Source organism: Triplophysa rosa, linkage group LG15 (genome assembly GCF_024868665.1).
Source record: "Triplophysa rosa linkage group LG15, Trosa_1v2, whole genome shotgun sequence".
In the NCBI taxonomy this organism is placed as follows: Eukaryota; Metazoa; Chordata; class Actinopteri; order Cypriniformes; family Nemacheilidae; genus Triplophysa; species Triplophysa rosa.
The window spans coordinates 23,931,941-23,958,182 of NC_079904.1; the positions used below are offsets into that span (position 1 = coordinate 23,931,941).

The 26,242-nt window shown below is 43.6% G+C and overlaps 2 protein-coding genes across 9 annotated transcripts; both read right to left on the reverse strand.

Moving 5' to 3' along the window:
* Positions 1-1,657: 1,657 nt before the first annotated feature.
* Positions 1,658-14,672, reverse strand: bub1 (BUB1 mitotic checkpoint serine/threonine kinase). Its single transcript, XM_057353774.1, has 25 exons — positions 14,505-14,672; positions 14,240-14,299; positions 14,022-14,163; positions 13,574-13,770; positions 13,444-13,490; positions 13,273-13,355; positions 13,156-13,196; positions 12,893-13,068; positions 12,697-12,806; positions 12,204-12,481; positions 12,018-12,067; positions 11,817-11,933; positions 9,943-10,047; positions 9,308-9,386; positions 9,160-9,229; positions 8,740-8,914; positions 8,593-8,665; positions 7,531-8,516; positions 6,637-6,795; positions 6,387-6,487; positions 6,144-6,305; positions 5,667-5,824; positions 5,107-5,284; positions 4,665-4,771; positions 1,658-3,607 (listed from the first exon to the last, which is right to left on the reverse strand). The coding sequence occupies exons 1-25, from the start codon at positions 14,525-14,527 to the stop codon at positions 3,409-3,411; spliced, it is 3,876 nt and encodes a 1,291-aa protein (XP_057209757.1). The 5' UTR covers positions 14,528-14,672; the 3' UTR covers positions 1,658-3,408.
* A 1,047-nt stretch (positions 14,673-15,719) lies between these two features.
* On the reverse strand, positions 15,720-24,264 carry syncrip (synaptotagmin binding, cytoplasmic RNA interacting protein). Of its 8 annotated transcripts, none has more exons than XM_057353161.1 (12): positions 24,115-24,224; positions 22,515-22,674; positions 21,309-21,427; positions 21,082-21,189; positions 20,898-21,011; positions 20,460-20,636; positions 20,021-20,156; positions 19,710-19,915; positions 19,264-19,413; positions 19,059-19,180; positions 18,576-18,957; positions 15,720-17,035 (listed from the first exon to the last, which is right to left on the reverse strand). In XM_057353161.1, exons 2-12 carry the CDS (start codon positions 22,660-22,662, stop codon positions 16,997-16,999), a joined length of 1,701 nt encoding a protein of 566 aa, XP_057209144.1. In that variant the 5' UTR covers positions 22,663-22,674; positions 24,115-24,224; the 3' UTR covers positions 15,720-16,996. The 8 variants fall into 8 exon arrangements, with proteins under 8 accessions (XP_057209144.1, XP_057209143.1, XP_057209142.1 ...); XM_057353160.1 differs by having other exon boundaries at positions 15,720-17,038; XM_057353159.1 differs by having other exon boundaries at positions 18,434-18,957.
* Between the last annotated feature and the right edge of the window lie 1,978 nt (positions 24,265-26,242).

Below are 26,242 nucleotides of genomic sequence, written 5' to 3' on the forward strand. Positions count from 1 at the left end.
GACCCGTCCTCATTGATGTCCACACAAACAAACTAAACTCATCAACATTGTGTGAGCTCAACTTGACACGGGTCTCTTCTGTGACACATCACACACATATATCTGCATGTTTGTCCAGATGTCTGAAAGCGACACTTCACACTAGAATCTGAGGAAGATTGATTCCCAAACACAGCCACACGAAGAAAACAAATAAACGTGTAAGATATGTGAGGGATAACGTCCAGGCAGCCGGTTGTTATGGCCGACAGTGTGATCAGGACGTGAAGCGGAGGGTCTTGTGTCTCACAGAAGGGGCTTATTTCTGCCATAACAGCCGGCTGCTTGTACATGATCCCGCTTATTACACACCTACTTGCCACATGAGAAACAAACTGGACATGAAATGTGAATTTGAAATATCTTATGAGCTCATTTTTACCGAATACAGACCTTCCGCGAGGAAAAGCCGTTTAGTTTCGGTTTTAAGGTAAGAAACGACGTTCAAACGTCACGAACATTCAATTTGGTTGAACCGTTTGTAAATATAATGTCATATATGTTATGAAAAGACATATTTATATTGAATTTGTCCAAAAAACCTGTCAAAATGATTTGCTGCATCCGGGTTACGGTGTGTTATTAGTTTTGAGCGGTTGTTCGGGCCAATCAGAATCAAGCATTCCAACGAGCCGTGTAATAAAGTAATAACATCACATCCATGACTAAATTTACTGCTCAGCTAAAGTGATGCATCAGGATTGAAGAGAATTTTAAAAATCTGTTTTAAATGAAATTAAATGGCTATTCTCTTTGCTGTGCACGTCATTTTTGAGCTTTTTGTCTGATGCTTTTAACATTTTCTGAAAGCGGGGCAGAAAAAGAAACTGCACTTTACCTAGCATAGCTGTCAATGTTTCAACGATTTCTGCTGTTCCAAACTTTAAAATGACAAATATGATATAAAAGGATGTGTGTAAATGTAGCTATACAGGCCTACGGTGTGCGTGTGGATTCTGCACACATATGGAAGCTGAAGGTCACAGCCTGATATCACTATACTGATCTTACAGATTCATTTACTGATTCTTTGAGTCTTCTGCAACAACCGTGTCGTTTTTGACATTTCTATCAGATGCTATAGGAAATGCTTTCTTTGGTAGAACAGAAATACTCGTACGAACCAAACGCACTAAATCTCAAATTTGTGTTATTCTTCATATCAATTGATGATTTGTAGAACTGTTGTATATTTTTGTAAACTGCAATTGCCTGCAAGAACTCATAATGTAAATGTACAAAAAAACAATCTCCGGGATCATGTACTCACAACAAGATCATACATGTGTATGAAGAGAGTAAATAGAATCAGTTCACGCTGGAAAAAAGAACACGTCTGTCACATATGATTCACACGTACATTTTCACATGTGAACGGTGGCTTGTTCTAGAAGGCATTTCAATGTTGACATCGAAAAGAAATCCCACACACTACAGTGCTTGCAAGGATTTCGTTTCTTTTTTGCTTATATTTGGACCTGTATACAGGTCTTTTTTCCTACGCACATATCCATTATCTACAGGTGTGCGAGATTGACTGTTAAATGCTAATATTGACACATTAAATATGAAAAACATTTGTGATTCCATTTCACAAAAATCCAGAAAAGGACATTTAAATTATTTTTATCTACAGTCTGTGTCAAGAGTGGATGAATCGTCTGCCAACAGTGTTACTCAAGTATTACTGATGCAAATTTAACTCCATTCAAAATCTTAAAACAATTATGAAAAAAATGAATGTTTACAAAAATGTATTTCTAAAGTATGTGTGTTCAGTAGTTCTAGGCTTCTATATTGAACACAGACCCCAAAAAACAGTCGACATAATGCTATCACAATAACAAACACTCATGGCACATTTTCCTACAGATGTCAAATTATTGTTGTATATATCCATATGATCAGCTGTGTTACTGCAGTTTTTCATTTTTCTTCCAAAACAGCATTACAAATTTAACTTGTTTGAGAAAATCCATCCATCCATCCTTTCTTTACATCTCTGAATCTGCTCTCAGGGACGAAAGGTTTCAAAAATATATATCTAACATGCTTTTTTTAACTAGATGAGTAATGGAGTTGATTTCTTTCAGGTTAGTCCTCCTCCTGTGTTCCTGTAATGAAGGCTTGATGTCATCACGTAATCTCTACATGTCTTGTATTGTTCTTCAGTCTGAGCCTCATGTGACTTTAATTCATATTTAAAGCACATTGTTCACAGGCACAAAATGAATTCCCCTTCTGCGGTGTAACCAATGGAAACAGAGGCAAGACGGAAGATGTCATTTTGATTAAGGCGACAAAAAAAGACCTTCAAAGGGACTGAATTTTGATCAAACATTCATGAGTTTTGGAAACCAAGGCAACGCATTCGAGAAGCTGTTGAGATGAAACGAAAACAGATCAGGTCTAGATGACCTCACGATGGACGAGAGCGCGTCGAGATGAACGGAGGATGAGGGATTTACACCTGATCTCTGACTGTAGTTGAACAGTTTATCCAACTCCATATATCATCACTGGAGCGACTAAAACTATCTCACAACCCATCACCACCTTTAATCCTTTAAAGGGACGGTTCACCCCAAAATGAAAATGGTCACTTTTCACTCGCCCTCAGATTGTTACAAACCAGTATAGATTGCTTAGTTCTGCTAAACTCAAAAGAAGATATTTGGAAGAATGTCAGTAACCAAACGGATCTCATACCCCATTTACTGCCATAGTATTTATTTTCCCTATATGGGAGTAAATGGGGGATGAGATGTGTTTGGTTACTGGCATTCTTCCAAATATCTTCCTTTATAAAAAAGTAATTTATACAGGTTTGGAACAACCTAAGGGTGAGTAAATGATGACAGAATTTTCATTATAATCTCTTTAAAGTCACTTTAGTGGACAGACAAGACATTACAAAACTCATTGTCACCTCTAGACCTGACTACTGAGATCAGGATTCAGGCTTATGAAAAAAGCCACAAGAATAAAAAATAAACGATCAGATCACTTACTTTCTAGAAGAAATCATTGAGATGAAATGAAACTTTTGCGTAAATCTCAGATATTTCTCATGATGGTGACAAGTGTGTTTTCGAATCGTGGATGAATTTACATTCTGAAGCACAAACTCAGAAAAGGTAAAAACGATCAAGCGAGATGGTTGTAAATTGAAGGTAAATTGTTTTTGTCCAACAGCGCCATCTTGTGTGTCACTGAGAAACCGTTCAAACAACAGCTGTGGGAATCGAGATGATCCGGGGTTTATTTCAATTTACAAAAGGCTTCAATGACTCTACACACGATATAAAATGCAGCAGTAAAACACAAAAGGCAACGACTAAAAGAAATCTGTTTTAAACATTTTCATCTTCATTTGCGCGAGGAACGCGAGGACTCCAGAATCTGAACCACCAGTCTGTTCTTGAGGCTGCGCAGTTTGCTGCTGTAATTCTCCTGCAGGACTGCGTTCAGCTGCAGACGGAGACTGCGCAGACACGGTAAAGATCCGCAGTCGGGCACGTTCAGGAGCGTGTGGAAGAAATTCTGCCAGAGGTCAGCGTGAACGTTTCTGAAAAAGATCGAGTGAAGGAGGATGATATGACCTGTACAGTCCACTTTATTTATTTTTATTCAGGACACAAAGATGTATTCATAAAATGTACCATAACACACACACACACACACGTCTGGTTTACTATCTCTGTGGGGACAGTCCATAGGCGTAATGTTTTTTATACTGTACAAACTGTATATTTTATCCCCTATCCCTAACCAGTGTTGGGTGTAACTAGTTACTAAGTAATTAGTTACTGTAATTTAATTACTTCTCCCTTGAAAAAGTAAAGTAAGGGATTACTCTTATTTTTTCTGTAGTTTAATTACAGTTACTTCTGATGTAATTAAACTAAATACTTTGTGTAATATGTGTGTGTGCAGAAGAGGAATTTACATAAAAATTCAAAGTCTAACTTTAAAATCCGTGCTTTAATGTATAATTCTCACATTTGTAATTAATAATAATACTTTATGTAGTTTAATATTATTTATTTGAATGAATTAAAAGAGCCGTTTCATGTCTATCCTTGAATCACTTAACTCATCAAGGTTGATGTAGGATATAGAAAGTAATTAGTAATGAGTAATTAAATACTTTTTGAAGAGAGTAACTTGTACAGTAATCTAATTACATTATCGAATGTGTAATTAGTAACTAGTAATTAATTACTTTTTCAGAGTAACTTACCCAACACTGTCCCTAACCCAACCCCTAAACCTAAAGATCACAGAACACTTAGATTTAAAAAAATATTGTTCTGTACAATTTATTAGCTTTTGTGCCCATGAGGACCTCAATTTTGGTCCCCACGGTGACACGAGTCCCCATGTGTTGGTGTGTATTCAGGTTTAGGTCCCCACCGGGATATACACACATGAACACACACGAACGTCATTCTTTGTTTGTCTTCGTAATGACCGGTTTGAGACGACACGATGAGTATTTTTTGCATCACTGTTTCTTTGTTGCTCTAGTAACTAAAATCAAGCAGCTCTTTGTGTATTGATATATAACGGTCTTGTGTGTATGAGGTTTTGTCAAGGTGAATAAAAAAATCATCATCATTTACCTTTTGAACGTTCCATTTGTTTTCCAAACTCCACCTTCATTCTTCACTTGCATGTACGTCCCAAATATCATACAATAGACCGTCCCCGCAATGCCAAAGAAATCTGTCTGTTAAAACAGATTTATACTTTTTGATGAAATACTATAATCCAGCGATCCAACTGAAATCTATTTTTAACAGTCAAGTGTTTTTTTTTTTAACAACGTGCTGCTTTGTGACACAATTTGTGAAAAGCATAATCTACAGCAATTCAGGTCTACAGCATCTGTGAGTTCAACACTATAAAGCTTGTATTTGAAATGTAGACACTTTTTTATACAAAACATTTCTTTTTTTTAATTCACCAGATTAAGCTCCGAACACACTTACAAGGTGAGCTACTACATCCATACACCCTACATCCGTGTGAATGATGTGTGGTTCGTCCGGAGATGACGGTTACCTGATAGTTCCACGGTCGGCCGCTCAGCATCTCCACACACTGGAAGCCTGACGTCAAGCATTTGGCAGTGAACGCTGTGCCCGCTGGGAAGAGAGTCATGTCGATGCTCTGACCCAGATCAAGGAGAGTCAAACCGTGCTCCAGGTTCTCCTCATCGAAACACTCGTTCTCCAGAAACCTGAGAGAACACAAGACACGCTTTCAGCGGAAATCACTGTGAGGTTCATCGTCCTAACAGACGTGCTTCCAGAATGAGTTCAGCCAACAACAGCCCTTTAATTATTTCTCTAAATCCACGGTCAAAATAATCGTTAATACAAAAGTCTCTTTAATATAAACAAACTAAGACTTTGTCTGTGCTTTTCCTAACCTTCTTTAAGAAATTTCAGCCTATCCACGTTTACCAAGTTTGCTCCTGCTGTTCAAAACATGTACTGCGATTCTTTCAACGTCTCGACCGACTTGAATCGTCACACATTATAATCGGTTTTCAAGCGGGTGAATCGCTACATCCCCACATACTGTGAATGAATATCATCTGCATATGCAGACGCACGTACCTCTCTCCCAGCACAAAGTTATCCGGTTTGACGTCGGCGTGTATGATGTTGGCCTGATGCAGCGTCTCCACCATGTGCAGAATACAGACGGTGAAGTAAAGGACCAGCGGCTGCGGCATCACCTTCTCACCGCGACTCTTGTACAGATTTACTGCGCTCTGCACGTGAAACACGTCACACACGGCAGTTTAACAAACTATAATCGTTCAGCTCTCATGTCAAACCATGCATTCAAATCATCTTACAGACCACTGCGTCCAGAAGCACTTTTGATTTTAGTTTTTTATATCTTCAAGATATTGGTTTTAAATATTTTTTTAGTGTTCAGCTGTATTTTGTTTCAACTTCTGTGTGGAAACACGAAGTTCTTCTCGACCACTGTTGGATCAGCATCGCTTACGTTTTCCAAAGAGGCCTATAGAGCAGCTACAAGCCCCGCCCTCAGATATAAAAACATATTTCATTGGCTATCCTCACCAGGAGTGTGCCGCAGTTGTGCAGTTCTCCGATCAGCACGCTGCCGTTGGTGAAGAGATGGGCCGAGTATAATGTGTTAAAGAGATGACGCACGGCCGGCTGCAGACGGGCGTTCAGCCGACTGTCGATATAAAACTCCCACGGATTGGCTGGCTTCTGAACCTGTGAGGAGCAGCACACGCGTCACATGACTCTGATGTTCAGCCTTATATAAATATGAGACGAGCAGCGTTCAGGTCACACCTTCAGGATGAGTTTGTGTGAGCTCATCAGGTTTGTGGCCTGATAGACTGTAGCGAAAGCTCCCTGACCCAGAACAAAATCCACCCGCAGCGACTGTCGGGCTGAAACAACACACACACACACACACACACACACACACACACACACATATATATATATATGTTCATATTTACAGGCACATCATTCACAAACTGAATAAAGTTCCTTTTCAGTCAGGTTCCGCTCATGCTTATTCACATTTGGGATTTACCGATCTGGACGGTCATTTTAGGCGTGATGCTGGGCAGACGACAGGTCCAGACGGTGAGGTTGGCATGTGAGGACAGAGGAGGTTGAAGGTTGGAGAGCAGTGAAGCGATCAGGTCTTCATCCCAGGGGTCTGACACCAGCTGCAGTCCACCTACACAAACTATTGAAACTTTTAACTTTCAAGTTTTATTGAACAATGTCGTGTATCTGGTGTGTGATGCCTCGACTCTCGCAAAATGATTATGTCGGGTGTCTTCACAAAAACACTGCGTGCATTAATAGACCGTCATTTGGAACTGCAGTTGCAGCATTACGCCACTATGGTGCGCCGTTTCGTTTCCGGCACAGTGAGGCGTTGAGGAGTTGACGTTTAATTTCCTCATAAGGAGCTGTATTTCTTGGCTGTTCGGGTGAATATTACTTCGATTTCTTGAAAAGGTTACTAAAAAAAAATGTGGGGTACATCGTTGTAATGTTTTGAGCTGTGCAGTTGGCTCGTTGAATCAGCGTTATACTGCAAGTTAGTTACGCAGAGAGTTTGAACGCGCCTGTGATGATCACGTGATGAGAACGACTCGCAAACAAATGACTCCTTTGAACCGATTCGTTTAAACAGTTGAAATATGCAGTCACTGGCAAATAAAAGTAATTCACAAGAGAACGCAGTAAGTGAATGAACTCGTTTAGTTAATTCAGTTGGCTATAGTGGGCTGAAAAGTTAGTTGGAAAGTATAAAAAGCTTTCTATTTGAAAACATTTCATGTTTCATATCATTTAATAATTGTCATTTTCATCGGTTGTTTGTAAAGTGTTGGGTTAATCCACTTAACACTAGGCCTACACGTGCACGCGTGTTCAAGATCAGGATGGCTCCACCTCCGCCTCATTTAAATACCTGGTGTGGGCGTGTCCGCCGCGTCGGGGCTCATGGGAACATCATCCGCAGCACAAACAGTCTTCCTCTCCGGGCTCATCGAGACGCTTCGTCTCGCGTCTGAGCGCTTCTCGGAGCACTGCGGCGGGCTCGCCATGACATCCAGATCAATCTCTGTTGGTCGAGGTGGGCTGGCGGTGCACAGCCGGTCTCGTCCTGCGGCTGGACTCATGGGCTCCTCCGGGCCGGGTTCACAGACCGGCTTCGGACTCCTCAGGAGAGATTCGTGCAACATGCGCACAGCCTCCGTCCCGGACCTCCGCTGCTGGAACGATTTCTTCGGAAGCAGAAACTGGACTTCCTCTTGAGCCGAGAGCACATCTGAATCCTGCTCTGCCATTGGCTCAGGGCTCTTCGCCCACAGGAAGTCTGGTTCAGGGGCTTTCTCGGGACTCTGGTAGATGGTCCACATAGGTCTGGTGTTCTGGTGCACTCCAGCAGTCCTGCCAGGACTCATCATGACATCAAGATCTGCTTCTGCCGTGGGAACCGATGCGCCCACCTGTAACCAGGATAATCCCGGTGAGGCTTTGGGACTCATGAGGACGTCCTGGTTCTCCAGTGGTTTCTTCCCGGACTTTCTCCTGTGAAAGGATCTCTTGGGCAGGAGAATATCAGCTGCGTCTTGATGCTCGTCTCTCTCCGAGACTTCAGAGGTGATGAGATCTGCTCCAGGCTCTTTGTCCGGGCTCTGGTAGATGCTCCAGCTGGGTTTGGCGCTGATGGATTTCACAGAGTCGTCGTCCGTCCGCAGGGCGGTCTGGTCGGGGAACGACAGGGCGGCCAGCGGATGTCTGCTGCTGTGGTTGTGTTGGGTCAGAGAAACACCCGGAGTCTGATGAGCTAAAGACACGCCCTCGCCGATGATAGTGCCCTGAGCCCGCATGCTGATATTCTCCACCATCTCGGACGGCTTGTCGTCTAAAGGACTCTGCTCCATGATTGGACTGCGGACGGATGAGAAACGGGCCAATCAGCTTCAGCCAAGAAAGAAGAGAGAACGCTCTTTATTCAAGACCATACCTGAGTTTAGTGGGCGGCCGCACGTATTGGTTTTCCTCCGAGCTCTCGACACCTCCGACCTGCACGCTTTCTTCTGCGAGAGAACAAATCCAGCTGTCAATACTGTGAGGAGACGAAGAAATAAATATCGATTCAACCGTTGAATACCTTGCATTTGCTCCATATCCCACGAGTGCGGAGCGCGAGGATGCAGCGGTGTGGACACCAGATGAGCTGACAGAGCGAAATCACGTGTGTGGTTGGGACACGGGCCCAGCGAGACGTTACGAGCTCCCCACACTGCGCTCTCATCTGTGATGAACTCGGTGCTGACCGGAGTCTCCTACACAACAACATACAATCACTTACACCATCACATCATAAACATGACACAGCACATGAGTTATTCCCCTCGCGTCATGTCAGATTACTGTATAACTTCAGATATTTTGAAGAATGTTGATAATCAAACAACACTGAACCCCATTGACTTCCATTGTATGAACACAAAACCACCGAGACGTTTCTCGAAATATCTTCTTTTGTGTTGCAGTGAAGAAAGACTCACATACAGGTTTACACACTCACGCTGGTTTTGGAGATCTCGGCGAGCGCTCGACTCACTGCTGGTTTCTTTCGGAGCACAGACTGAGCAGATCTACAGACAGACAGACGGATTCAAACCGAGCCCTCACACAAACACTACATCACATGACAGATGAAGTCCTGATCTTACCCTCCGTTCTCCTGATCATCTGTGTCCTGATAGATCATGAACGGAGTTGTGCTGGGTTTAACACACGAGGCGGCGCCGCCTAAAACACAAACAAAACCAGAGTCAGACACTGCGTGATGTTGAAGCAAGACACATCGCTGCTGTCCTAATAAATCCTCGTGTTTGCATATTTTTGCCCGGTTTCACAGACAAGGAGTAGGACTAGTCCCAGACTATAATGAAAGTTGGAGAGGTCTTAACTGAAAATACATTGCCCTGACATACCTTAAAATACGTCATGATGCACACCAGTACTATCTTTCTCCAAGGCATTTTAATAAAAGCGACTTAATTTAACTGAGGCATAATACCGGCTTCAGCTAAGCCTCGTCTGTGAAACCGGGCCTTTGTGGTTTGTATTTTTTTCCCATAAATCATTATTAGTCACGCTTTGTCTGCCGCTGGGTTTTGCAAATATCGAGTATTAAATAAGTGCTTGTCGACTTTGACAACGCAGTTATTTAATCATTTAATAAGTACAGTGTTTTTCCATTTCCTGAAAAGCACCGAATTTGGACATCTGAGGTTACAGAAGGACAGCGACAGTGTGTGATGCTTTATTGCACATAAGAACCAGAGAATGATCTGAACGTCACCAGTGATTCTGCAGCTCTTCTCAAAGCTGCCCTCAGGCTGAATCATACTGTTAAACATGCTCTCCTGCAGGAGGGTGGGCACCTGGAACATGTCCATGATCACACCTACAAAACACACACACACAAACCTCTGTTGCACACACTAGACACAACAAGAAAAATCATAGCTAAAGACAGACTGTGTAGATTCGTTACACAGCAAAGATCTCAGCATAATACAACTGAACATGTGTGTTAACACAGACTGTCAATCATGTTTAAAAGTAAAGTTTGACACAATAATAATCCTTCATATAAAACATGTATTTAAAAAAGTATTTAAAGTCCCAATGAAAATAAAAATTACAGTGTCTATTTTATCATGAAATATTCCTGCGTTTATTGTAAATAGTTTATTAATGTGGGTCACTCTCTTTTTAAAATTTGCGTGCCCTCATAATCTTCAAAAATGCACTTCCGTCCTGTATATGACATGTTAGATGGCTTGGGCGGAGCATCTGTTAACTCCTCCCCTTCAACTGTCAGTCTGCTGCCAGTTCCATTTCAAATTGCAACGGCTGTTTTTATTCATCCAATCAAATTGCAGAGAAAGACGAAAGCCACAATTTTTCTCATTCAAAATTCCATTTCACTGGGAAATGCGTCAAAATATGGAAGTAAAAACGATCGCAACTTCCGGTTCACGGGGACTTTAATAGTGATGGTGACTACCAAGTTTAGTAGAACTTCCACTCATGTTTATCATAAAATGGTTCGTTACTCGAAGCTTTTCAAAACGGTGCACACTATCGCCATCTTGTGGTCAAAGGGTGGAAAAGCATCCTTTGTGTCCATTTATATTTTTAATGTTTCATGTAATGTGTCACTTTACATCAATAAAAAACATAAAACATCGATAAAAAAAGAAAATTATTGTATAACTACGACGTGCTTGTGAACTGGGGACTTGACATTTTATTTTTTGTAAGTAAAAATGTAAAGATTTTTATTAAAGAACAGGACATGGTCAACAATGCGAGGCTAGACTTTTGCTGCCTTTTAGGATATTTTTTCACACTCAGTTCAGTACTGAAGCGAAAAATACCAAGGGTTCAGAATACGAAGCGGTCTCGTGATTGTGTCTAAAAACAAAGCTTCGGACGTCACTGATCACATGGTTATGACAAAACAACTGAAGCTCCGGTACGATGCTTCACTGTGAGATGCTTCGGGTTTTTTACACAAGCTTTGAAGCCTGAGTGTCAGACATCAGGTCACTAGTATTTAAAGCTACAGTTTGTAAAAACCGCCGCTAGAGGGCGCACGATCAAAACAACAACAATGCCGTAGCTTGATGACGCCGTGAAGGAGCGTAAAATGAAATGAAACGAGAAATCATGTTAGCGGATGGGGTAAAGTTTTATAAATGTGCGAATAATTGTGGTCCATAAATAAGTGACCGCTCAAAACAAGCTAGTGGGTTGCTAGACGCTACTTACGCATTTGTCCACGACACTGTTGTCATGCGGTTTCTAGGTCAGTAAAGGCGTAACAAAGGGGAAGGCAGATATGACGCCATAGACAGGCGACCGCACAGCCCTGTGTCACTGTTTAGAATGGCGATTTTCTCACGATTTACAAGTAGTTGGAAACATTTGAGATATTGTAAGTACTCAGCTGAACAAAATATATAACACTAGCTTAGTGGTTTTTTGGATATTTTACTGCAAAATTGTTACAAACTGCACCTTTAAAAGTGCTTGTCATCTTCGACAACACAGTGTTTAATCATTTAAAACTAGTGTTTCCTAAAAACAGCGAATTTGGACATCTGAGGTTATGAAAGCACAACAATGATATCAGGGTGTTGAGAGATCAGGCGTGTGTGTTCTTACCCAAAGCTTCTCGTGTGTTGACAGTGGGGGAAGGAAGAACTCGGGATGGTGTGGCGTGCATGAAACACAGAGATGTGTTTGGAGTAACATGAGAGTGATTGAACCCTCCACATGATGCTGAGAGAGAGACAGAGAGTGAATCCACATACAGCCACTCTACGTGTGTGTGTGTGTGTGTGTGTCATGTACAGAAACACTCACGGTCTGCATTATTCCCATCATCATCTGCCTCCGGCTGTTTACACACATCACTACAGATAAACACAGACAAGCGTAAGGACACAGTTTTCAACACTGACCGCGCGTGTATATATTCCTTCAGTATCTGATCATTGTTTATTTTGAACCCAAAACCAGTCTTTAAAGCTGTGATGTGATGCTACTCACCGATCTCTGTTGTGATGGACGGATGAGCTCTCAGTGCCTTCTGACTCTCTGAATGTCTGCATCACACCTCCACTCTCTCTTACACCGCTCACACATTCAGCCCGGGAGCCCTGAGCCATGAGGGGACGGCTCGCTTCCGTCACGTGTCTGGAGGACAGACAGCTGTCTGATTTCCCAGCATGCCCTGCGGAGTGTTCGGTGCGGAGCTCCAGTGCTGTTTGATGCCGAGACACCCGCTCCGAGGTTTCAGTCCTGCTGAACGATGCTGCTGCTTGATCCTGTACGAAACAGTTCAAAAACAATTAGATTACTTTCAGAATCTTTCAGAATGAAAAGGAAGATGAACCTATAAAAATGCTGATGTCGTAGTTCACATGCCTTCAACCCCACACCTCTCTCCAAAACCAAAACAAGTTGAACAGACAGCGAGCTGTGAAGCGAGGGCTTGCGCCCACTGATTTTTGCAGGTGTGATGGTTCAGTGACATCTTTACCTTCCTCTCTTCCGCTGGCTGCACGATCACATTCTTCTCCAGATCTTCCAGGAGTTTCTTCATCTTCTTCACCTCCTCTTCCTCCTCCCACAGTCTCCTCTGCTCCTCCGCTGCTCACAAAACACTCATTATCACACAGGCGTCACATGTGCGTGCGTTTCGAACACACGTCAGGGATTCATGGACGTGTTCTCACCCAGTCTGCGCTGTTCCTCTTGCTGTCTGCATTTAGCTAAGTATCGTCTGGCTCTGAGCTCTTCAAAAGACAACTCTGATCCCTCACACTGCAGCTCGTTCACACAATACATGGACACGCTCTCAGCACCGTTGCTGCCGGCCGCCCGGGTCGGGTTATTCTCCGAGCGCGAGATCCTGTGCACAAAGAAAAGACGCTCAGACACGGCTCAAAAGAAATGCACAGCAATATTTGAGTTACAGTACTCCACACGATTCACTTACACACGCACTGTTCTCGGTGCCAGAGAGACGCATTCGGACTCCTGCCACACAAACACGTACGAATCAGAAAACAGGACGACAGTAAGACCACGCAGTTCAAGAGCAGACAGTCTGTACCTTGCACGGAGTCTGGACGGCGTCTCTCTGTCTCTGGGTCTGATTGACGAGCTGAGAGTTCTGCAGTGGCTGACGCACATGATCTGTCGTTGAAGAAGAGACGGCGGTGTATAGATGATCGTCCTCTCTCTCAGACATTCAAAAGCTCACACAGATGATTCACTACTGTACCTGGCACTGTCGTCTGAGCGTTCGCAGATATTCCACTCTGGAAGAGCCTGTGAAGCCATAAGAAACACAACAACACGTGATATCAACAACCCCGAGAGCATCCTGAACAAGAGCAGGGACGATCACTCACTTGTATTGTTGAAGCACGCTGTCCTGCGGTTGGGCCTTGTTCTCCAGGGCTCTCTGGTACACCGCCTCGGCCTGCGGGATCAGTCCCTTCTTCTCAAACTGAAGCGCCCAATCCATATAGAGCGCTGCGGCCTGCGTCCCCACACCCTGACTGTGAAGATGACTGTACACCTCGATTGGATCGCTGTAGAAACTGGCCTGCGGAGGACGTGTCATCACTTACTCACCCTCTTGTCATTTCAAACCGGTGTGTTCTTTCTTTCTTCCGAAAAATATATATTCTGAAGAATGTTGTTAACCGGCACCCATTCGCTTGCATTGGTTTTGTGTCCATACAATAGAAGTGAATGGGTGGCGGCGCTGTTCGGTTACCAACTTTCTTTAAAATAGCTTCTTTTGAAGTTTTATGTGTGTTCCATGTGATTGTGAATGCATGAGAGTTAACTTACACATTTGATACAGTGGGTGACGTATCGCAGGTCATTGTGGTATCGTTCATCATGAAGGAAGGTTTGAACCAGGCGGTCCAACACCACAGACAGACCCTTCCTCTCCTCCAGCGACAAGCTGCTCTCCAGAAACTGTACAAACCTAACACAACACAACACAACACATGTGAAACACTGCATATATAACCAGATGGAGATTTCATCAAAAATCTACTGACTTATCCCATGGGTCTAAAGGGTCATCGCCAACATAACTGCGGACGCTAGACTCCAAGGCCCTGAAATGAGGATTTGTGAATGACAGAAGATGTTCAAGCAGAATAGATGCTATCCTGATACTATACTGTCTATATAGTAAAAACATCCATTCAAAGACTTTCAACACAATCACAATAGTATACTATAAACATAAGAAAGAAAATAACAAGCGGCATGGTTATATCATAATGCAAAACTAGAACACAAGACAATTGAAGATCTTACTGAAAATAAGACGTCATGTCCATCTGTTCTTCTAGTGAATGTCCAAAAGCCCGCGGTGAATGTTTATAAATTCATTTGAATCGTAGATATCAAGTTATTAATCGCTTATATTCTAACTTGTTGGTCTTTTTTAGCTAACTATCTCCGTTCGGACACACACATTTTCACTTCAACGGAATCTTTTCAAAATTTTCCGCTAAGCCAATCACGAGCCTCCTCGATGCTGACCAGCCAATCAGCGCAAGGACGCGTCGTAAAATTGCGTCATCGTCGTGAGGTCCCGCCTCTGAGGAAGAGCTGTTCCTTTGGGGGAAAATGTTTGTGATTTTATTGTTAAGAATATTTATGTTAGTTTTGTTTTATTTTGTAAACATATACTATTTGGCGTTTTATAAAAAATGAATATACACAAATGTACATTTTCTGGTAAAAAACGTGTTTTATTCGATATTCTTTGAAACAAATAAATATATAGCTTTAAACATATAATCCATTTAAAAACATAATAAACATTTTAATTATCTAAATGTTTTAAAATGTGCTGCATGATGGCACCCGTGGATAATTTGTGTTTGAAGGCGCTTTGAAATATTTTCCAAGACGCGATCCCAATAAATTAATTAATTGTAAATCAAAATCATTATATAATACACTTTACACAACAGTATAACATGCTCCCTAAATATATGAATTGGTTGGTTTTATTTCGCGAATGTAAGAATTTAATCAAAATGTTAGATAAATATATTTCATACTTAAAAAAAATACGGGAACTTGAAATAATAAATAAGCAAACAAAAAACTGAAACCATAGATACAACTGAAACAACTCGGAGACTCCGCCTATCGGCAGTGACGTCACTCGTGGCGGAAGGAAACAGGAATGACGTTTTTGGCCTCTTCCTGTTTTTCGCCCTTTTGTTCGTGCTCAAATCATTTCTTTTCATATTTCTGGAAGTTGCTTCAAAACTCAAAAAAACGATTAACTCGCGTCACGAGTTATTTCCTGTTACCTTCAGTGAGACATTACCGAGACCAATGACACACTTAAGTCTGTGAAACAATGCACTGACACAGAGTGTATAAAAGTAAATCATAGCTCAATTATAAGACTCAGACGTATATACTACGTTACTGGAGATTACATTAATGCTGTAGAAAATGTAAGTTTGCTTGAGAAATAAATGATTCTAAAGACAAAACCATCCACACATGTTCAGTAACAAAATTTATTTGCAGGAATGCAAACACTAATGCAGCAGTATTGTGAATTCAAAACAAACACCACTTCTGATAAAATGGCTTCACGATCATACAGAAATAGTGGCAGTCAGTCATGTTCAAAATTCAGTCAATGTTATCAGATGCAAAAGAAAATCCCTTTTCAAAGATATAAACCCTGTACTTGTAAGAGAGACAGAATTAAAATCACCAATCACATGGCCACAATGATGCATATCTCATTAAGTCATCACATTTAATGTGATGTAAAGGCAGCTCTGGTGTGCCCAGTTACATGACATCACTTCCTGTCCATCCCAAGCACAGCTCACACAACAGACTCAAGAGTTATGGCAACAGTCTGATTGAAGATGAGCGGCAGGGAGACTGACCTCAAGCCTCTGATGAGAGGAGAACAAGGAAGCACGAGTTCCTCTCGGTCCTGTGAGATCTGATGGGCCGTCTCATTCTAGTGCATGACATTTATAAACTTACCTCTGAAACTGTGACACGGCATACAAAAGAGATGATGTCGATTAAAAACTGATCAAGCTGCGGATTTTTTACAAAATGCTTGAGAAAATAGCTCAAGCTTTTAAAAAGTAGCTTTTCCTCACCTTTACAGAAAACAAACCAGTGACTTTAGACTCATCATATGAGTTTCAGACACATGTCCAGTCTGACTGTTCTGCGCTATACAAAAGGACTATAATACACTATGAGTACATTGGCTCTGCTGCGGCCCTTGTGCATAAGTGTGGAATATTAAAAGCCCTGCTTACATCATATGTACAGCACAGACAGGGCAGTTTCAGCCTCCACGATGAGGTAGTTAACCCACCCTTTAACATCAACTTACTGAAGAAAATAAGCAAAAAAAGGTTCCAAGAGGAACCATTGACCTGGAATGCCTGGCCAAGTACGCCAGGTGGTAAAAACACATCAAATAAAAAACAAAGCAAGACTCGACACATGCCAAGCCGTGGTTAAAAACGCACAATAATATACACCAACAGCACCTCCAAGCCACTTCAAACATCTACAAAGTGCAAAATACATTTCACGTCGAGGAGAAACGTCCTTTGGGCATCTCCACCTCCAGAAGTTACTGTAGTGGCATTACGGTTCAAAGTCCAAACAGGTCTTATGGTGGCTCTGACGGCAATCCTGGAGGCAGACGGGGAGCTTCCGTAAGGCAGGAACCGAGTCGGACCGTGGAACGGACCTTACCATCGCATCCACCGGCAGCACCCCACAGAGCGACTCGGCCTTCACTGGTACGTGTCAAGAGCCGCCTCCAGCCCCTTACCCTGCTAGCCAGGTGACAAAAGGGACACAAATTAGAGGAGCGTTAACAACAAATACAACAACACAAAGGATAAAGATATCAAAACAAAACACAACAAGGATGATGCATTCACTAGACACTACCAACACCCTGTGATCTGTGGCATGCACGAGTAGACAAGCAGCGGTTTGGCTCGAAGCGACAGGTATTAGGGAAAGGGTGAGAGGGGTTATGATCCTTTACAGAGAAACGGAACAGATTGACTAGAGACAACAGTGCATGCATGCTTGTATAGATTTCCAACCGTTCACTACTAATTTGGAACAAACGTGCAAGGGCAAAGAGTTAAGAGTCTCCAGCGACAAAGACGCCTCGTCCGCTTTGGGTCAAATTGTGCTTTCTGTGGCTATGAGTGAGCGTCGATCTCAGCTGAGTTTTTCTAACAAAACCCCTCTGAATGCTTATCACAAAAAAAAACACAGAGCGGGACCTCAGGAGAGAGAAGGCTCCAGATTGGAATGGCAGTGAACTGTTGTTGTTGTTGTCGTCATTGTGTGAAATGATATCATGTTTTTACACATAAAGCTCGAGTGGGATGTGGACTGTCGGTGATATATCATCTGAAGGCATGCAGAGTGAGGTAGCAGCACGTCTAACAGGCAAACCTTTAGTCCTTTTTCTTCCACAAGGAGCCATAAATTTGTAGGCAATTTGAAGAGAGAATTTGCCGAAACATGAATTTGAAACACAATTTGAGTTTTTGTACACTGGTGCGTGTATGTTTATTCAAGCAGACAAACAGCAAAGAATACAAGCCAAAATGTAAAGCCAAAAATTAGGATCAAGTCCTTTTATCGTGTTTTTTTTTTTTCTTCCCCAAACACAAGACAAGCTATTTTACTAGCATTATCTTTTGTAACATACAAATATCAATTTTTTTTCTTTTTTCTTGAATACATGTTTAGGAGACAGTTTCCCCCTTCCTTTTTTGTTGCTGTTACCTACTTCAAGACATGGAGAGCAAAAATCCTATGAACATACATGGTACTAAATTGCCAAATAGACACAGAACTGCAAATTTAAAAATTTCAATCCCGATTTTTAAAAGGTAGGAAACGATTCTCAAACAAAACATAAGACAAAATCAGTTCGGCAGAAGCAGGTGGGAGTGTGTGACTACTGATCGAGTCCAAGCGGATTCTTAAAATATATACAAGAAAACCCGCCGGGAAAAAGAGAGAGGGGGCAACCTTTAACGTGTTTTAGGACCAATCAAGTCTCTATAAAAAGGGTTTCTTATTTAAAAAAACAAAAACAAAAAAAAGGCCCTACGATCTCTACTTCCACTGTTGCCCAAAAGAATCCTGATAAAACTCCTGGTTGTCAGATTTGTAACCATAGTTACCAGAATGATCGCCACCTTGCAAGGGTTGCTGTGCAATGGGTTGCGAGCCCCAGTTCTGATTAATGGTCTGGCGCCGCTTGGAATCTGGCTGGTTGTAGCCATCGGCTTTGCGCTTGCCTCCTACATTTCCACCGCGTCCACCCCGAGCACCACGTACCCCGCGCCCTCTCGGCAGAACCCCGCCTCTGGCTCCTCCCCGTGGGCCTCTGCTCGCTCCCGGTCCGACACCGCCGCGCTGCGTGAAGCCCGCCCTGCCCCGTGGAGCGCCGGCCCCTCGGCCGCGCACCGGAGACACCCCGCCTCTCGCTCCGCCACGCCCCCCACGGCCTCGAGCGGGCACCTGGAAATCATCGTAGCCGTAGTACGGGTCATCGTAGCCACCCCTGTAGTTATGGTAGTCGTAACCATAATAATCGTAGTAATCTTCGTAGCCATAATAGTCGGGCGGGTAGGCGTAACCGCCGCGACCGGCACCCCTGCCCCGGCCTCTGGCGGGAGGTGGCATTTGAGGGGGGCCGTAATAGTAGTAATCATCATACCTAGATAAAAACAACAAGCGCACGTACAGTATATTAACAATACAGACACTTCAAGAACACAAGAGAATAATTCCTCGAGAAAGACACCCATAGAAACTCACATGTGTGTCTTCGCTGCTTGGCGCTGTGCCTTCCTCTCTTTCCGCTTCTGGTCTGGTGGTTTGGCGAACACAATCTCGATGTTCTCTCCCTCCAAATCTTTTCCGTTCAATTCCTCCAGGGCCTGTCAACATTCATCGAGCCGCTGTTATCGCCGTTCGACAAACAGGCTTCCCACCCCACCGAAATAATTCTCAATGCCATTACCTTCACCGCACCGTCTCTCTCATCGTAGTGAATGAAGGCGTAGTCTTTAAGTTTCTTCACTCGCTCCAGTTTTCCAAACTGGCCAAATGTTGTTTCAAGTATTTCCTCCGTTACGCTGTTGGCCAGGTTCCTGACAAACAGTACTTTCACCTGACGGCACACGTGGACACAACAGACTGTCAGTACGTTAGAACTGAAACCCTGAGACTTACGGCAAGGAGAGCAGCACAAGCTTCAAGTGGCTGTCCAGTCAGATCTTAGCAGTAAACTGGCAGCGTAACAAAATCACTCCAGAACAACGTACAAAACTCATCATTTGGACAGCCAATGACACAGAATAAATAATCAGACCACTATATTCACATACTTCAAGGCAGTCGTTACTGTACAAGATTCAAATTAGTCAAAAGAAAAACCAGACAATTATAGTCCGAGCAGGTTCTGACCTTCGCCATGACCTCCGGGTCAGGGTCCTCGATAGGGTCGGCCCACTCGACTGTGACAACATTGCCCCAGACCTTCACCTTCCCGCTCATGAGCCTCCGTCGCGCCTGTGCTGCCGTTTTGTGGTCCTCATACTCCAGAAAACAAAAGCCCCTGTTCTTCCTCTTATCATCGGGCTGATGGTACAGGATCACGTCGGTGAGACCCTCTGATGGTGAGAAGACAGCGAGTTTGGTACATCATTCAACCCCAAGAGAATACATGTCGAAATGTTCAGCATGGAGCAGTGCATACATCAACATCACCGGCTCACCTGTGACTTTGGAAAACTCTTCTACAATCTGTTCCTTTGTCTTGCTCTTGGGGATGGAGCCCACAAAGAGTCTGTTGTTTGCGACCGAGATACACACGCCGATGAGTTTGCCAGAGCGAATTTCATGATTGTTATACTGCAAAGAAAAAGGACAGGTGAACACTTAAGCACCATTCCTGAAACCACTACACATTTCCAAACTGAAAACCTGATGTTTCAATGCAAATGCCACAACATAAGCATGTTCAACAAAGACACTGCTACATTTTCAGTAAATTAGTACCGAGCACTTAGCAGTGCATGTGCTGTGTGCGTTTTGGTTTCAGTTTTTTGCTCAAAATATTCCTCAGGCATTTAAATTATTTTAAGGATGAGTGTATGTGCTTTATGGAGCTTCGCCATTTTGAGCCAGAACGACAACTAAAGAAATAGTTCTTACTAGCTTGACAGCCTCCTGTGCAGCCTCTTTAGTGCAGAATGTGAGGAAGGCGTATCCCCTGTTCAGGCCGCTCAGAGGGTCCATCATCAGACGCAGGTCCCAGATCGGTCCAGCCTTCTCAAACAGAGGCACTAGCTCATCCTCAAACAAGTCCCTCGGGATCTTCCCTACAAAGATCTGCAGCACAGAGAGTGGAGATGAGACACACACACTGAAAACTTTTTTTACACATCAAAGTCTATTTCGTAATGAACGCCGTGGGTGTTCTAACAGCTGACTGTAGGGTTTATAGCAGTCAGGTCCTCCTCAAATGTTCAGTGTCACGTCCAATCAGATCTTAGCGGTAAACCGTCAGCGTAACAGTGTTACTCCAGAACAGTGTACATCATTCATCATTTGGACGCAATCCTCACAGACCTCTAACAGCATTTCATTCACCTCTGTTCCGATGTTGGGCTGAGCACCCGTGTAGACGGACTCAGGGGGAGGACCGCCATACTTGCGCTGGCCTGTAGTGACATCAAGGGTGTAGCCTGTCCTCTCAAGCAGAGTCTGAAGACAAAAAAACAGCAAATTACATCTACATTCATTACGGACATCAGAAACCTGTCACTGGACTTACTTTAATTTTCGCTTCATCCGGTCCTTTACTGGAGTCTACAACTTTGGACCCCTGTTTCTCTCTCTGTCTGTAGGTCTTCATAACGCCACAGAGAAAGGCACTTTTGTTCTGAGAGAGAGAGAGAGAGAGAGAGAGAGAGAGAGAGAGAGAGAGAGAGAGAGAGAGAGAGAGTCAATAAAGGCTCACTTCACGTTATCGCTCACACACAGCGCAGCAATCGTGCTCACCTGCACATGGGATAGATCGCTCTCTTTGAACTGCACGAGAACCTGCAGTGCACCTTCCTCGTTGAACTCCTTCAGCGCTTCAATGGCCCGTTCGTCCAGGTCACTGTGAGCTAGGAGACCTGCGGGGAGGAAAGCAGGCAAATCTCAGACACGTTTCACCCACGGCAGACATCACACACAGCACGTCACAACCAGCGTCCAATCAGATTTTTCTGTTGTACATCAGAGTAACAGTGTTACTCGGAGAGAGAGTTCAAGGGTATCATCATTTGGACGATGCTTCAAGGAAAAATAATATTTTGAAATCCTCTCAGAAATACATTTGATGTATTTGTGTTTGTGGAAGCGGCAGTAAAACTTGATCAACTTCATAAGGGGCGTAACAATGTCAATCAAATTCAAATATCATATTTGCAAAACATTAAACATTTTCACGAACATTTTTGTTGCACATACAACTTCTTATAGAACTGACAATATTTAAGGTTTCGTTGAACCTTCTGTATGTAAACTAACAGAAATTAAATTTAAAGCAGAGTTGAAAGAAAGACTTAAAAGACATAACCTCACAAAAAAGTAAAACATTTTATGTGGCGACACGTCATGTGTTGGCAGCTTAACCAACAGGTTTAAACAGACGTTACATTGAGTAAAAAGCTTGATAGCTTTCTGTATCACCATATACTGTGCCACAACATAGTTACATGCCTTTTAAATATCCCTCGCTAGTGCATGGCCTACATTCATCCGGCTATCACCTACCTACTCATTCATTTAAATAAACAATAATGATTATTGTAAAAGCACCCAGCTCATCTCAACCCCTTTAGATTTAGCATCTGTTAGCGATAAGACACAGGGGGGAGTTCACCTGTCCCTGCTCCAGACAGCTGCGTCTATTGTCCTAGCATATGCCCAGCTGGCCCACGTTTCCCCCAGGACTGCCCCCTCCCCACCCCCCTTTAAAACAGCTAATCCTCAAAAAGACTCCTCTCTGGATCGAACCAGACACGCTCGGTTTGGCCGTTGTAATTCAGCATCGCTCGACGCTGCAGTACCCATTTTGCGATGAAACCACACAAAGTTGCTAACTACATTCCAATTCCCTACTGAGAGAGAGACGTGACGGGCACACTTCAACAAGCACTCAATGTGATATAGAACAAGGGTGTGGAGTCCATTTGGAGGGTTGGAGTTTTGGCTTACCTGCTAGGTAAATTTCATCTAGCTTTTCTGCAACTTTCTGTGGTAAACCAGCTTCTAATAAAGTGTTGAAGTGGTCAGAATGGGTAACTGCAGCAGACGTGTCCATTGGTTCTTCTGTACCATTCCCATTAATATGTTCTGTGGCCATGTCTCCAGAAATCTGTTCAAATGCAATGAGCCAAATTATTCCAGGTTTTGGTAGAGGCAGACAGACAAATAAGGGCACTTAAAAATATATTTACATTTTATTCAATTTGACACTGAAGGCTGTTTTCGTCTGCATGCATATGACAAGCAAGGCTTGGTAAAGTATGACATCACTAACACGTATTTCAGACATGATTAAAGCGATTCTTACACACACCCCCATCACCCACAAATATAATTTATGCTGCCTTCGTGCGCTCTCGGGAAATTCGATAATTCCCACTTCAACCCGGAAGTAAGGTCTGGATTTAGTAACATTACAACATTAATGATTTAGTGGCATTAAAACAATACAAGTACCTGCTAACATGAAAAGAGCACTGTTTCATCAATTATTTCCGGGTTGAAGTGGGAATTATCGAATTTCCGAGAGCACGTGAAGGCAGCAAAACTCAGAGCTATTTCACAACATGAACAAATATATCACATAATCTGTATTCCACATAAGAAACAAACCATGATGAGCTCAGAACATCATCCTGCTAACACACGCACACACACACGTGAAACATTATTGTGTAGACCTAATGATGTGAGTCCATTTCGGATCAGCTACGTATTTTACACTGTACTGGTGTTAAAAACGCATTAAACACAATCTACACAATTAGGCCTACTATCAAACATCATCTCCACGGTTTCTATGCGCAAACACCATCTAAACAAGGTTGATGTCTAAACTGAAACACTGTTTGTATCATTTGCGCGGTTTATTTATTTATTTATTAGATATTATTTATTATAAAGATCTTGCTTGGTCTATAAACACCATGCACTGTGCTGTGTTTTACCTTTCTGTGTTTTTCTTATTTGCTCCTGTAAAGCTGTTTTGGAACAATGCACATTGTGAAAAGCGCTATATAAATAAAATTGAATTGAATTGAATTATAGCTGCACACCTGAGCGCAGGTGAAATGAAACACGTAAGTTACACGCGCCGGTGTGGTATCGGGCCGCTTCAGCTAAACACCGGCCAAACTGCGTTTATACAAACAAGAATGACCTAGCAAACGTGGTGATATCGTTATTTATTGGCATGAAGAAAAAATATATGAAATCACAATACGAGTGTGCTAAATATGGTTCAGGAGTGTCTTCAGTCAACAACATTAGCACTAGCCTGCTAACGTTAACTCACCCGCGTGACCCATACAAAACACGTAAAACACACGACTGCACCCGCACCTCACACGCGATAATAAACCACACAACTGCTCTCAAGCTGATGTTTAATCTGATCTGCAGGTCTGATTTAACTCCGTTAACGTGTGTTAAACGTGTCCGGTACAGCCCCTCCCCCCGCGCGCGCCTCACATTGTTTCCAAACAGCGGTGAAATAAACCTCCACACAGCGGTAAACGGCACTGAATCCCCTGAGCGGGCGCAAGGTTACCTGACGGTGTTTTTCCGGGTTGTTCGGGTTAGTGTGAGCGTAGGTTCGGTATGATGAGACCGGTAAATCGTCCCCGGCGGAGCTCCGCGCGATTCCCGATAATGTAAAATGGCGGGCGGCGCTACTCACGCGCGGCGCTGTATGAACGATCTCGCGCGGGAACGCGCAGACACTCACGCCTGCGCGCATCGACGGGGTTTCTGTCGCAGTCGGGCACGGGCACGGCCATACTGGGCGGGGAGAGCTCCCCAAAAAATAAAACGTGTGTGTAAAGATATATTTATAAAAATAAACAAATAAATTAAATTATTCTGTTTCACTCATAATGTCCTAGGTCTGTTTACATAAAAAAACAATAACAATCATCAAAGTCATCAAAATGATATATTTATAAAAACATTGAAAATTAACATTTAATTCTTCCGTTTTACTCATAATGTCCTAGGTGTCTTCAGGGGTGCCATAAGAGGGGAAGGTTAGGATGATTCTAAGGGCCAAAGCACTTTTGGGTGCCCGGAGCGACATGCCGGGGGGCCTGCGTGAACAAATGAAAGGCCCAAACTATAATTTAGCCAGGGGGCCCAGAATAGCTAGCAGTGCCCCTGGGTCTCTTTACATTCTTAATAGTGAAAACGTCTCCGGTTACTGTCGTAACCTCGGTTCCCTGAGAAGCGGGAACGAGACATTGCGGAAGCCCCGCATATGGGAACTCCTCCCTTCTCACCTCTCCTGAAGTCTTATTGGATAATGCCAGTGAAACTGGCCAATTGTCGCGCTCGCAACCGAATGTAATTACTGGCGACCCGAGACAGTATAAATACAGTGCACAGCGACAATACCTCAGAATCTGCGATAGAACGCCTCCAAGGCTGACATGCGATGAACACGGAACAGCGCAATGTCTCGTTCCCGCTTCTCAAGGAACCGAGGTTACGACAGTAACCGGAGACGTTCCCTATCGAGAGCGGTCTCTCGACATTGCGGAAGCTTCCGCATATGGGAACTGTATACAATCCCGCCGTGAGAGTAGCAAGACAGCCGTACACCGACCGCATACATTCACCAGTGTTAAGCACACAGATGAACCAATCGCGAAGTCGTCTTGAAGGGCCCGCAGCTGATTGGCTGAGACAGACCAATGAGCTGCAAGAACGGTCTTCTACAAAATTTGCATATCTCAGCCAAAGAAATGAGCGGGCTGCACTGAGACAGGGCAGACACCACAATAGTAAAATTCAGCGCGGAAACCCGGGCAGATATAATGCAAGTCCAGTAACACCAAGCACAGAGTTAACAGTAACACGGTAACAACTGCACAATATAGGAGATCAGCAACTAGGTAACATTGAGCTGTCCGTACTCACCGAGAGGACATGCGAGGCTAAGGAGGATACATCCAGCCTGTAGAATCTGGCGAAGGTGTTCTGTGAAGACCAGCCAGCCGCACAACAGATGTCCTTAATAGAAACGCGTCTAGCCCAAGCCCACGAAGAGGCAACAGCCCTAGTTAAGTGAGCCCTGATGCCGAAAGGGCAGGCCTGCCCTTGACTCTCATACGCCAGGTTGATAGCGTCCACCACCCAGTGAGAGAGCCTCTGTTCAGAGACAGCCCAACCTTTAGTCCCCCCGCCGTAGCACACGAAGAGCTGATCAGACAGCCGAAACCCGGCCGTATGATCAATGTAAGCCCTCAAAGCCCTAACCGGACACACAGCCCTCTGAGCATCAGCATCACATGAGGCAGACGACTCGGAAGACAAAGCAGGCAACGAAATAACCTGCTCTCTGAACGGGGTAGACAGGAACTTAGGCACATAACCCGCTTTCGGCCGTAGAGTGACGCTGCAGTCGCCGGCCCCAAAACGAATGAAATCCGTGCCGAAAGAAAGCGCACATAAATAAAACAGAAACAGCTTCCAACGGCTCGAACGGGGGCAGAGGAGAGAGCCCTCAGCACCAGAGACAAATCCCACGGGGGTACTGAAGGAGATCGCGAGGGAAACAGCCTCCGAGCTCCTCTCAAAAATCTGACCACCAATGCATGCCTACCGATCGATTGCCCATCAACCGGGGAACGAAACGAGGCGATAGCAGCCACATAAACCTTCAGCGTGGACGGGAGGCCACC

Bases quoted from the DNA above. Each gene is read 5' to 3' on its own strand.
- syncrip (XM_057353163.1), bottom strand. From the start codon at position 22,662: ATGGCCACAGAACATATTAATGGGAATGGTACAGAAGAACCAATGGAC. The intron at 21,012-21,081 runs GTAAGTCCAGTG...TTTTGTCTTCAG, and splicing joins CGGATGAAGCGAAAATTAAA to ACTCTGCTTGAGAGGACAGG. The intron at 19,414-19,709 runs GTCAGAACCTGC...GTGTGCCGTCAG, and splicing joins ACCCGGAGGTCATGGCGAAG to GTGAAAGTACTGTTTGTCAG.
- bub1 (XM_057353774.1), bottom strand. From the start codon at position 14,527: ATGGACATGACGTCTTATTTTCA. The intron at 13,491-13,573 runs GTGAGTGATCGT...ATGGCTTCACAG, and splicing joins AGCGTGCTTCAACAATACAA to GCTCTTCCAGAGTGGAATAT. The intron at 11,934-12,017 runs GTGAGTGTTTCT...TCTCTCTCTCAG, and splicing joins TGATGGGAATAATGCAGACC to CATCATGTGGAGGGTTCAAT.